At 36.1% G+C, this 13202-nt stretch overlaps 2 protein-coding genes and 1 long non-coding RNA gene across 4 annotated transcripts in view; 2 read left to right on the plus strand and 1 right to left on the minus strand.

The window, feature by feature from the left end:
- Window positions 1-1406: 1406 nt before the first annotated feature.
- LOC118767399 lies at window positions 1407-3687 on the plus strand. Its single transcript, XM_036511916.1, has one exon. It carries the CDS (start codon window positions 1484-1486, stop codon window positions 3380-3382), a length of 1899 nt encoding a protein of 632 aa, XP_036367809.1. The 5' UTR covers window positions 1407-1483; the 3' UTR covers window positions 3383-3687.
- A 4710-nt stretch (window positions 3688-8397) lies between these two features.
- On the minus strand, window positions 8398-11842 carry LOC118767461. The gene is made up of 3 exons (XR_005003386.1): window positions 10984-11842; window positions 9556-10895; window positions 8398-9151 (listed from the first exon to the last, which is right to left on the minus strand). It is a non-coding gene; the product is annotated as an uncharacterized LOC118767461 (long non-coding RNA).
- A 386-nt stretch (window positions 11843-12228) lies between these two features.
- LOC115222850 (G protein-activated inward rectifier potassium channel 3) overlaps window positions 12229-13202 on the plus strand; it is a 305798-nt gene continuing 304824 nt past the window's right edge. For both annotated transcript variants that reach the window (XM_029793194.2, XM_029793196.2), the window contains exon 1: window positions 12229-12499. The gene's annotated coding sequence lies outside the window, so the exon portion shown is untranslated. The remainder of the gene's footprint in view (window positions 12500-13202) is intronic.

The raw sequence follows: 13202 nt of genomic DNA on the forward strand, positions 1-13202 counted from the left end.
CTGTTTAAAAAAGAAAATTTTGATAAAATGCTCTTTGTTTTCTTATAGCATAATGAAAATATTTTTAAAGAAACAAACCCAATACATTCACCAATTACAATTACGGCCGAGCAAATAAGCTCATCGGATCGTTTTGTTATTGTAATGATTGAGTTCAGAAAGTGTGACAGTGTATCAAATCACCATATCGTGGAAAAGCCATTCTAACCATCTAATAACACGGAGAACTGATACCTTTTCTTTAAATCTAACTCTTTTCCTGACCAAAGCATTTGTCCTGAGCGCCCATGCTTGTTGTTAGACTTTTAGTTAGCCTTGATTTCATACGTTCTGAGCAATATATATATATATAGGAATGTGCATCATATACGATGCATGGACATTAGAGAAATATGTCCTGTATATCCTATGCGATACACAAGACAGGTAAAGAGTTAAAGTTTCTGTCGTAGTTGTGCGACAGAAATTCTGACCCTTCGTGAAATGAATTTTAATTTAGAGTGAATTTAACAGCTTTGTGTGTCGCTAGATGGTTTGGAATGGATCTTTCGTCAGACCAGCCGATATTTGCCGAGGCACTTCCAGATATGTTCATCGTTATTTCTATTGGATTCTTGAAGTACTCAATCATATTTTAAAATCTTTGATATATTATCACATAATTGATATTAAAATCCAGCATTAACTTTGAAGACACGATTTATTGAGAGAAAAAGGAAGAATATAAAAATAAAATGTGCTTGAATAATAATATTTATGACGACACGCTTAAATAATAACATTTATGGTCCCAATGATGTGATGTCTAAAATAAAGAACGAAAAAATTTCAATAAATGAAAATTTGGAGAAACGTAAATATTGTAACGAAAGTATTTTTCAAACATGTCCACTGTTTAGATTTTAGTCTAATCTATTGGGTTTACCCTTCTCCAGGGCGATTCACGTTCAAGACTAACTGAAGCTGTCGTAATTCTTTGCTCTAAGTCAATCTTGATGTCGCTTTTTCCTTATGTGCAAAGGAATTCGTGAATATTATCCAACGTAGCCTCCTCTAAGAAGATGGAGTGTGGTTTGAGGGAGATTTAGCTGCTATCTCTAACAAGTCATATGGAGTGTAACGGTTTAGTCGTTGGTGAAGGCGGTGCCTCAACTAATTTGGTGCGACTGTGTTGAGCAGCGAGATCAGACAGGTGGTTCAATTAAATTAATGAGGTGTTACAGGTGGATTAACCTCATTGGGCAGAAGTGAGAAAAAGGGAGATAATTTGAAGTTAATTATGGGCACCTGTCACGAAATTTGGCCGCCTCCCCCCGAATATAATAAAAGGCAATTCACTTGAGCTGGAATTGGAATGTTGGGTAACTTCGTGGAACTGCTGTGAACTAAAAGGCAAACGAAATATTTCTTCACAAATAACTGCCGCCAGTAAGAATTTGAATTTATTTTATGATAATTATTATTTAAAAAAAAGGAAAAAATTATGGGGGACAACAACTTGTCTAATGTTATAAGTATTAATAACAAGCCGAGAACCGAAGTGGATTTATATTTGGATAGCTTAGGATTATGGCGTAAACCTATCCCCAAAGATGGTTCCTGTTTCTACAGAGCTGTCTCAGAGCAGTTGTTCAATACGCAGGCATTCCATGACCACCTACAGAAAGCTGTCGAAGAAAAATTGGCTTCGAGTAGTTCGTTTTCAAGTGGCTGCAACAAAGATACCTGCGTTGATTTAAGTTTTAGCTTCGAAGAGAGCGAAGTTTGTGGAAGTTATACAGAAATTAAACTGTTGTCCGACGTATACAAACTAAATTTTTTCATCTATACTGGTATGGATAGTATATATTCCATCTCTAAAACTGATTATACCAAGCAAATTTTATTATTTTTTGATGGTGTTCACTATGATAGTGTCTACTCAAAGTCATTCCCACCTGAAGCAGCTCTCTGTCAGTCTGTGATTTATGATATTTTGTACCGCAACGTATTTGAAATGCCCACCGAAATTGAAGAGGCTGTGAATATGCTACGGAAACAAAATAAATGCAAGCGTGTTAGAAGCAACAAAAATTTGGCTTGTGACAAGAAAAACGATGTGGAATTCGACTGTGTTGGTTCAAGAAAAGAATGTGAGAATAAAAAACCTAGTCCTCCATTACCTTACAGAGTTGCCAAAGCACTGGATCCAGATATTTTTCGGAATGTTGAATTCGATAACTGGCAAGAAGCTAAAAGAGCTGAGTTATTGGCGAAAAGGCTTTCCGAATTTCAGCCGGGAGATAAATGCCAAGTTTTAATAGACGGAACTGACCGAACATATAATGCTCATGTTCAAGAAATAACTGATGGGGAGGGACATGTTGAAGTATATGTGGAAGAACTTGGTAAGAAATGCCAAGTTGCTTACGACTGTTTAAGACACGTACCTTCAAATGAACGATACCTATTGAAAACCGGTAGAAAGTGCCGAAAAGCAGTAACAATGGTTGTACATATGAATGGTACGAGTCAATTAGTCTCTAGTAATTTGACTACTTCCACTAAAGTCAAAAAATCTGTCGGAAGTCGCCATGCTAAAATCTACACCCAAAAGAAATTGAATACAGCTAATAGAACTAAATTTTCACGCAGTCTTCATAAATATTCTAATAGTTCAAACCCAGAAAACGACGACTATGTTGCAGAGAAAGTAAACAGCGATAAATCTTTAAATAAATTCAATGAAAATGCTATTTGTGAATGCCATTACTGCAAGCAGCTAGAATACGACCAATCAAATACTGAAATGTTGGTGACTTCGTCTCTACCGCCGACATTGGTAAGCGCTGACGACTCTTCGAGCAGTAGTATGTTTGTAACTGGTGATCAACCACCTCTTACTAATGTAAACAATAACCCGACTTCTCTATCAGCACCTGTAAGTATGACTTCACGAATTTCTATAAATCCTCACATTTGGATTCCTTACTTGGAGCGAGCGAACAGTTTGGTAAATTTCAATGTTGGAGTTTCTCAAGACCCGTGCGGAAGAGACTTACCTTTCTCGGATTTGGCTACTTTAAGATACTTCTACAACCTTGGTTTTGAGTACCACAAAGCTGTCAGCATGTTACAAAACACGAACGTAACCTCTACTTCTACGCCCCAGTCAGTATCCTCTTTTCGCTATAATTCGTCTATGACCGCTCCCGTCCACAGTACACCTGTATATTATCCGGCACAACACACCTACACCCACCAGCTATATGCTATGTATCCACAGAACTTCGCCACAGCTACTGCTCTCTCCACTGGTCAATCTTCTCAAACTCCATTTATTCCATGTATTGCTTATATGCAAAATGTTCAATATTCAGGCAACACGCTGCCATCTCAATAGCAGACTCGGTCTGTTGCATACCATTTAAAGTGGTAGGCTCAAAATATTTTCGTGAGGAGAGGGACTAGAACATTTTTATCGGTACTTTTTCTATTATCGATGGCTAATTTATTTATTAAAGGATTAGTAGATAAACTATTACACTCGCGAGATGCTAGTTGGCAGACTTTCGGAATTAGCTATCACAACTTTATGCAGAAGGAAAATGGTAAGGAATTGGGTGATTCTTTCCGTGAAAGAATTTTTTGGCCTAAACAATTTTAACATTTTCACTCTCCAATTCTGTGTCCTTTTCCACTAAATTTCTACTGGTAATGGTAGTTCATTCCAAAAGTCTGCCAACTAACTCCACAAGTGGAATAGTATATTTACTAATCCTTTAGTAAATAAAAAAAAACAAACAAACTGGCTGTCTTAATATGAAAGTACCTTTTAACTTTTTAATGAAATTTTTTCTTACTATATATATATTTATATATATTTCTTTGAGATTTTGATTTTAATGTATTAAATATATTTATTACTCCTGACATTACATTTAGACAAGGCAGGTAGCCTCTAAACTCCTGAGTACAACTATGTTTCATTTGTTGTGCTTTTTGTTATATTCTGAGTTATTTTAGTGCTCCCAGAAATATTTATTGCATTTCTCAAACCAAACACTTTAAAGAAAAAATACAAAAAAAAAAAAAAAAAAACTAAGTTGCTGTTTATTAGACTAACCTGATGTTTTTGTAAAATTTTTACATTATCTTATTGATAGTCCCCCACCCCAACTTGTAAAAGTATTTTTTACTCTAAGAGTTAAAATATTTTTAATGTTTGTTTCATTTGAGTGTGAATTATAATTGGAACATTTTTCATTGTCCTGAAGAATGATAGCCACAAGTTAAATTCTGAGAAGTGGATGGTGACATTGCTATTTATTCCTACTGAAGCCAAACTAAGTACCAGTAGAATTCTTAAATATAAAATACAATTGTTTATAGTTTCTCTCTCGTGCTTGGTCAAAATGTTAAACTCCAGGGGTTGTTCATAACCCAATTTTTTTCCTGCTTGTTCTTTGATTTTCTAATAACTTCTGATAGATGCTCTGGATTTCATATTTGGAACAAGTGAACAATTGAAACTTCTTCAAGACGCAGTCAACAGAACCATACCACCTCCTTGGCTATTAATGCTGATTATATTTTGCTTTTGTTCTATAAATTGGGTTCTTGTTACCTATACCTCCAACTGAAAAATTAACATCAGTTCTTAATGTATTTTCCCAAAGTTCTTTAAATGTTTTAACTATTGTTCAGTTTAGGAAAAAAACCCAACTTTTTAATGAAATTTTTGGTCATTTCAATATATTTAATACAAAGACTTTTTGTGTAGGACTTGCTCCATATTATTGCTGATTTGAAAAGTCTTCTATTCAATGTTAATACCCAATTTTTTTATTATATACTAACACAAAATTCTCTTTACTTTAAAAGATGGAATCCCATTTTTTAATGAATTTGTTTCCTCCCATCTTGTAAAGGTTATATGTAACCAAATACATATACACATGCATTTTTCTGTATTCAATTTACCAATATAAGATTTGAATTTCTTTGAATGTTTTAGATTTTTATGCCATTTGAAATAAGAAAACCTAGTTGGACATTTCTGTATTTTTGCTCATTTGTTCCCTTTTACTTTGTCAGTTTTTAAAAATCAGTGTTTTGTATTCATTTTATATTAAACACTTTTTAAACCCAATTTATTGTTTTTATTGAATACTTGAAAAAAATCCAACTCAATCCTTTACAGATACAGTAGCAGGCAGTATGCGAGTTTATGCTGTGAAATAGATCTGGTCTGGGTTAGGTCAATTAGTGCATGCTAAATTTTAAATGCCCAGCTAGACCACATGCTGAAGTGGCACAAAAGAAGAAAAAAACAAAACTATAAGGTGCTGCAAAGTTCCTGGTAGGAGGTCCAACCTTCAAATTTCTTTTACAGGGCTTAGGAAAACTGAAGGGCGGCTGCAATAAGTATGAATCTTAGAAGGGAAGATGTTAACTGATCCTCCTGTATTTCCTTTTATCTAAATCCAGGAATTTTTCAGCACCCCACCCCTCATATATACAGGAAGGATTGTGTTTCTGATGATACAAAACAGTTGTGGACAAACTGTGGCATGTGGGACTTCAACATTTTTAATAGTGACCCACCAGGTGATGAGCCATGTTTCATGCAGCTCCTTTTCTCAAGCCTCTGGGGCAAGGATTTGATTCATTTCAATTTCTGAGTTTTAAAAAAATCAGGTGGTTGATGCCAAAATATGCATTATTAAAGTCTGTTTCTTTGAGGAAATGGTTTCAGGGTTACAATTGACAATGAAATTAATTTGTCAAACCCAGAAATTTTAATATTAACTGCTATTATCATAACATTTGAATAAGGAGTTAATTTTTTTTTTGTGAATTTTAGTAAAGTATCTTTTCATAACCGTTTAATGTTCCCCATCGATCTGGGACTTTGTTTCCTCGACTTTTTGATCTATAATTTTTGCATGTGCTAAGGAATTGGCTAATTCTTTCATTTCATGTATAAGTGGGTGCTGAAATGTTCCTGGCCTTGGGTAGAAGAAAATACAGGGGGATCAGTTGATTACAATTTTATTCAACACATTCCCTTCTCAGATTCACACTTATTGCAGCTGTTCAAAGTCCTGTAAGAGAATTTAGGTTGGGTCCCTGACCAGGTCTTTCGTGACATCCTTAACATCAGGAACTTTTCAGCACCCCTTTGTATAGCAGTTTCCTTTTCAGAAGCATCATTTTAATATCCACGTTTCCAAGCTTCAATGGAGGTAGGCTTTCACTGGCTGGATGCCCTACCTTTCAAGGAAATAAATTTCCACAGAAGATTGAAAACACATGACTTTCATTTACAAAATGATGAAATGTCATGACAAGGAAAAACACAGGATAGGTTTCTTTCTTTGTCTACTGAATATCAAGGCAAGGAAACACGTGATGTTTTTTTCAGTTTGTCTACCAAAGCCACTCCAAACGTTTTGGTTGGCCCAGGGCTATAGAAGACACTTCCCCCAAGTTGTATGTAGTGGGACTGAATCTGGAACCTGTTTGAGAAGCAAACTTCGTGTCCCACCTGTGGATATAAGTTTAGAGAAGCCCTATCAGTAGATAGGGCTTGGGCTTCTTTTGTTGCCCACACTGCAAAGCTCAATAACTGTCTGAACCTGACCCTTGTATTAGCAAATACAGTCTACATATCAGGGAGGTGGTTAAACTTCCAATCTAATGTTTAGTTGGTAGGAATGACCATGCTCATGAAAGGGTGGGCCTTTCTATAAGGCCCTCCATATTTGGTGGATAAGGGACAAATAACTTCTAGGTTATTGCAATACAAAAACAGTACTACATTTGGAGATGTTTAAACAATCATCTCGGTTATCAATATTTTACTGCATTATTCTGCCAAAGTTGACTTTGCTGTTCATCCTTTCCAGGTTGATAAAATAAATACTATTTGAACACTGGGGGTCAATTAAATTGACCTATCCCTCAAATTGCTGGTATTGTATTGAAACTGATATTTTGCTGCGCTGACAGGGTAAGCTGGCAGAAGCGTTAGCATGTGGGGCAAAATGCTTAGTATTTCATGTCTCTACATTCAGAGTTCAAATTCTGCCAAGGTCAACTTTCCATCTTTTTAGGGGTTGATAAAATACCAGTTGAGTACTGGGGCCAATATAATTGATTTACCCTTTCCCTGGTATTGCTAACCTTGTGCCAAAACTTGAAACCAATATTATAGTAGATTGATGACATTCTAGCCATGACCATCTTGTGATTTTGTTAGTCTACCTAGGACTTTATCATTAGCTGTTATTCTGTAACAAGTGGAGTAACACAACCAGCTTTGGTACATGTAGGAAATGGAATAATAAAACTGGGTGACAGTCATGACTGGAATACTGAAGTATTTTGGGTTTTTACAATTCTTAAGGCAGGAGACTGACTCCTAAGGTGGTGGTGGTGTTTGCATTGTAATCTTTGCAATTAGTTTTTGTGTGGGGGTGGGGATGCAAGATTGAGATTACTTCTCAACCTTGATGTCTTGGATTCATTTCCTACCTTTATAAATCACTGATTCTAATCATCTGGATTAGCTATGCTGTAATTCAAATTAACCCTTTGAGCTCGTTAACACCAGGAGGTTTATATTTCTCTATACCACAACAGCATGCTACTGGTGGAGTGCATCTGTTAGCCAGGTATATGGTCAAACTACCACACTTGCTTAGTGTGGTAGAAGTTACTGTCTTCAAGTGTGGTTAGTTTCCTTCCTAACCACATGGTTTCAGGTTCAGTGCCACTACATTATGACCAAGTGTTTTCTACTGTATCTCTAGGCTGACCTAAGCCTGTTTATGTCTCCTTGTTATGACATCACGATTGTTGTAAATAAATGTCATTCATTTCTAATATTCTCAAAAACCATGTCTGACTTTGAAGAAATATCACCTTAAATGGGAACGAGTGAGGGTTGCTGATAAGAAGGGCATCAGGTCATAGAAAATCTGCCTCAGCAAAATCCATTTCACCCTTGCAAACATGGATGTTAAATGATGTCTTGAATACCCTCTAGAAATCAGTCTCCTGTCCAGTATTTAAAATTTAAGATCAGAGTAAAGAGTTAAACAGTGTTGTTTAACCCTAGGTCACTTCTGACTGAATAGCCTGATGACTTCTTAGCCACAAACATAGTACATATTGGGCTCCATTACCCTACCTCAGTGCTTCCCAAAGTGGGGTGATAATAGGGGTAGTGATTCATGTAAAGACAACAAAATAATGAGTTTATTAGGTTAAGTTTTATTTTTGAAATACAGTTGCTTTGAATTTGCTTCAGAAAGATTTCTGTGATCGCTAGTTGGGGTAGGGACCCTAGGAATGTGGCCTTGGTATCAGCTTGAAAAAGTTTAGGAACCCTATGGTCATCACATCCTTTTCCTATGCACTAAAAAACTCAAATATCTATTCTGAAAGGGGTTGATGTAGCTACTACTTTTAGCAGGTCAAGCAACTGCAGTCTCCCTGTTGGTTCTATACCACTGTGGATCCCTCACTTATCTGGGCTGGTTTAGAATACCATTCCCACTTTTACTATAAATTTCTACATTGACCTTCCACTAGTAATTTTCTTTCGCAGGCGTTTATAAAAAATATATGTATAAAGTTGGAAAGATTGCTAACATACATCTATTTCCATTTTGTCTACAGAACATGCTCTTCCACTATTTTCTAAAAATCCACAGCTTAAAAAACTAAGGCAATTACTGCAGATTTTCGCATGATGTGATCAGTGTGGTGCACTTTTCATCGGGCGTTAGAAAACATGGCATCCGACAAGCAGAAACTATCGCCAGATTCATTGTGCAGAGAATATTCCTGTCCTATGCTAATAGAATAGGCCATCTGATTTATAGTCTATCACCTGCTGTCCATCAGCATGCAGTGAACATGACCAACATTTTCCTCAGTGAGAGCAGTTGTAACACACCTGGACCTTGGGTAATCTTTGAGACACCTACCACCCCTCTGAAATTAAGTTGCCCCACTTTTGCACTGTTAGCAAAGCTAGAGTGCCACCCCCCGATGTAGCAACCACACCAATATCAGGTACTTGATAACTAATTTCGTCCTATCTCAAAAGCCAGCACCAGTTACTTTAAGTCTTCTTTGAACAGCCAAATGTCAAGTTCACCTGGAAAGAGAGAATGTAGTTATTAATAAGGTGGAAATTGATATAGATCTCACAGCTCTAACATCATCCATTATTAGCCTATGAACCTTTCAGACCACCACCCCAAAAATTTGTTACATACTGGCAATCTCACAGAATGGACATTTTCCGGAACTAAAAAAACTCCATTTCACAGGTATCCACACCAAGTCTTTGTGCTGTACTGAACAAGCCTCTGATATTCAGAAAAAAGTGAACGAGTAGGAGAGTCATCACTGCTAGAAATAGCACAGTACTCCGACCTAGTGATCATCATTATATCAGAAATTTTGCTTATTGTAAAAAAAAAAAAAAAAATTGCAAGCACAAATGCTCACACTAAAACACCATCAATCCAATGATAATTTATTAACGAGAATACTTACATCTGTACCAAAGTCCGAATTTTATTGAAAAAAGCGCCCCCTCGATTCACCTTGGCTTGTATATATATATATATACTGCTGTGGCCACCACGTTGGAGCCTGATGCGACCAGTCCTTAGTAGGTCTGGTCAAATTGCCCAACCCATGCTAGCACGAAAAACGGAGGTTAAATAGCGGCTAATGAAATGTCCCAAATCAGATAGGGGCAAAAGGATTAATCGTCAGAAATCAGTCGATCCACGAAATCATCATTTTTGGGACATCTCAAACAGAACATTGTGACTAGATAACTTATCACCATAGTTAAATTTTATTTAAAAATGACTAAAACGAAATCTGTACCAAGTCAAAATGCAAAGTTCTATCTAAGTAATCTGAAATACGAAGCAATACGGCTATTTTACTATCATAGAGTTCCTTACCCCTAAGGAGTTGGCTGCTATTTCTACAAAATTAAATGCCGGCATAAAGACGAAGTACCTGACCCTAGTCATGAACGAAAAGGTATTCGTTGTAAACCATTTCTGCAGATATCCAAATAAAAAAAAATCAGCGCCATAGTCGACCAAATAAAACGAAATATTTAGGAATAAACTAATGAAAAACGATCCTAGAATAGAATAAAAGTGAATCCGTCGAAACTAAAACCCAGTCACCCAGTCCATGGAAATTTTCAGAGGGAAAAAAAAAACGGAAACCCACTTCTGCTAAAAATCACAACCAAATTGCACCCTACTGTTAAAAAATAATGGTCGTATAGAAAAAAACCCGTGATAATCGATCAAAGTGACTAACGTGTAAATTAAACTGGCCGAAAAAAAAAAAAAAAAAAATTCTAAGCTGTGATTACAGACCCGATTGCGGTATGAATGACTCACGAAGCCTACCACTAATTTATACAGTATGTGAACAAATATGGCATGATCGACAGATAACGAAAGATATTATTTGCTCAGTGGACAGTTTGTCTTCAAATTAAAATTTTTCAGAGACTCTAGTCCAAGAATTCATCAGGGCAAACAGCACCTTCGCAGACCCTATTAAAATTCAACCACACAAATAACTCCTAATAGGTATTTTGTTTTAAACTAATAATTATCAAAACTATAAATTACTGCTAGCTGAACACCAGATGCATTCCTGCTAACCCCAACTAATAAAGAGAAAATGCAGAACGATTTACTGTAAACCAGTTACGAGGGAACCTGCGGGACTTTAAATGGAATCCCTAACGAAAAATTACTATTTCTCACCACGACCCGTAAGACAATAGGACCCCTAGCGAAAAATTATCAATAGTATATATTATATGGAGCTCGCATGACTCCTTAATTGCATACCTAACTAAAAATTTCCCCGATTTTCTAGCGAAAAATTACCATTAGTATATATATTATATGGAGCTCGCAAGACTCCCTAATTGCATACCTAACTAAAAATTTCCCCGATTTTCTTTTAGTGCGGCCTGCCTCTCGATAAACCTGCCAATTCGTGACGTAAAATATAGATCAAGTTCCACAGAGGTTAGAAAAACTACTCGGGGCATAGTATGAATGAAGTATTGAAAGCAGCTATTTCTCAGACAAATGCCTCTAGAAGCAGCAGATATGGCAAGTTAACTGCACTTCAAAAGTACAAAAACTGTACCACGAAGACAGCAAATTGCCCTCAGACTCGTCATCGTTGTCATCATTGAAATAGCTTCAGTAATACTAAATGAGAAAGCCGCCACGTGTAGTAGTTTTCTGGAGACATGCAATAGACGACACCACGTGGTGATGGTTGCCGCCAATTTCCCGCAGGGCGCCTCGACTGTTCAACGATCGATTCACTAATAAAGAAATTAAACTTTTAAAAAGAATCCTACCGATCGATTCACTAAGAAATTAAAATTCTAAAGAGAATCCTAATTACCATAAGAAAACGATGCTTTAAATAAAATGAAATCCATGAATTGGTTATCAAGCGACAGTGAAATGAAAGTCGCCTTTAAATTTACTAATTAATCTTTATATTTTAGATAAGATTCATTATTACTTAATAGTGAATTAAACTAATATCCAACTAAATAAAATGTGTATGTATGCAATGAAATTAAAAGAAAATGTCGATGTGCGATTGTCTCACATCCATACTGTTCCACCTAAATGAACGGCGATCTTACGGTTCTAGTTAACTATTAAATTCTAAAATTAAGTAGTTTAAGTGAGATTGTTTCCAGCTTAAGATATCTTTCTTAATATAACTGCTACGATTACCCCCGGTCTTGCTAATTGACTTATAAAGCACATACCTCAGCAACAGCCAACAAACTGCTCCGCAAAGACCGAAACACGTACTCACACGCTTTATATACTCGGGATATACATCCGGTTTATATAATTGCAACATTAGACTATATAAAAACTTTGATAAAGACGGAACGAAACTAGTCCGTCTCCCTTCCCGTCACACTAATAACTATCGGAAGGAAAAAAAAAAGTTGCAAGAAATATTGTTTATTTATGTACATGTAAACAATACTTGATTTATAAACTTTTAAAAGTTATTCTTCGCATGTGAAAACAAAGCAAGTCTATTATTAAGATTATATATTTAAAACACAATTATATATCTGATGAGTTGACAAGATTTCTATTTCGCTCGTAATCGGTAACACTTGAACAAGAGACAAAAAAAAACCCCCAACAACAAAGACCAAGAAATAAACAAATAAAGCTCATGCAACAAGTATTTAGCAGAAGTGTGATGTGATGATGAATTATCGATCTTTTAGCAACCATTTCGGGTTTTGTATGAGCACCTGTCAAGGCAGCGAGTTTACAATTAAACCAAGCGTAGCATGAGTAGATATACTGCTGGGTTCTACTCACTATGGATATGTTATTACCCCATAGGATGGGATTTTACGAATAGAAGAGGAAATAACAGCGGTCAGCCGTAGGTAAGATTGTTGAGCAGACAACCTTTCTATTCATTTACCTATTTTATCGACTTGTTTCGTATGAAAAAAAGGGATTGAGATGTTCATCCCAGCTTCTCATCTCGTATTCGACGCACACACAGACACTGTTTCTATGCTTCTCTCTTTCTTTCTCTCTGACGCACACACATTCACACACACAGACAGACACAGACAAACGGTTTATTCTTCCTTTCTCTTTCTCTCTGTCTCTTTATTATTTACGAGCGACTTTTCCAACTCAAAGATTTGTTTTGTTTCCACAAAGATAAACGAAATTTATCATTTTAAAATAGTGTGTAACAACCAATAAGTCTCATCAATGTGTTGTCTTTGTTAATATGTAAACCCTCTTAAAACCTATATCTATTTACAATACAGCGAAGTCCGGCAGGCATTATTAACCATCTCAGATATAAATCAATATATTTATCATCTGTTGTGTATAGACTTTCTTTGGCGTCACTTTGTTGTTTTCTTACTTCTCAATGTCGTTCACATGTCTCTTGTTTTCTTCTTTCAATCTCCAATTATTACATCACAACTGAATCATCAGTTCTAGCTACCGCTACTGTCCTCAACATGAAGCAAATTTGGCGAAAGTAAAGAATACGTACACCCGATGTTTAGGGTTAGGGTTTTTGTTACGCCGAAAACGGATGGTGTACGTATTGTTTACCTCCGC

This window comes from Octopus sinensis, linkage group LG21 (assembly GCF_006345805.1).
Source record: "Octopus sinensis linkage group LG21, ASM634580v1, whole genome shotgun sequence".
Lineage (NCBI taxonomy): Eukaryota > Metazoa > Mollusca > Cephalopoda > Octopoda > Octopodidae > Octopus > Octopus sinensis.

Excerpts from the sequence above, each read along its gene's own strand:
- LOC118767399 (XM_036511916.1), top strand. The coding sequence starts at position 1,484 with ATGGGGGACAACAACTTGTCTAATGTTATAAGTATTAATAACAAGCCG.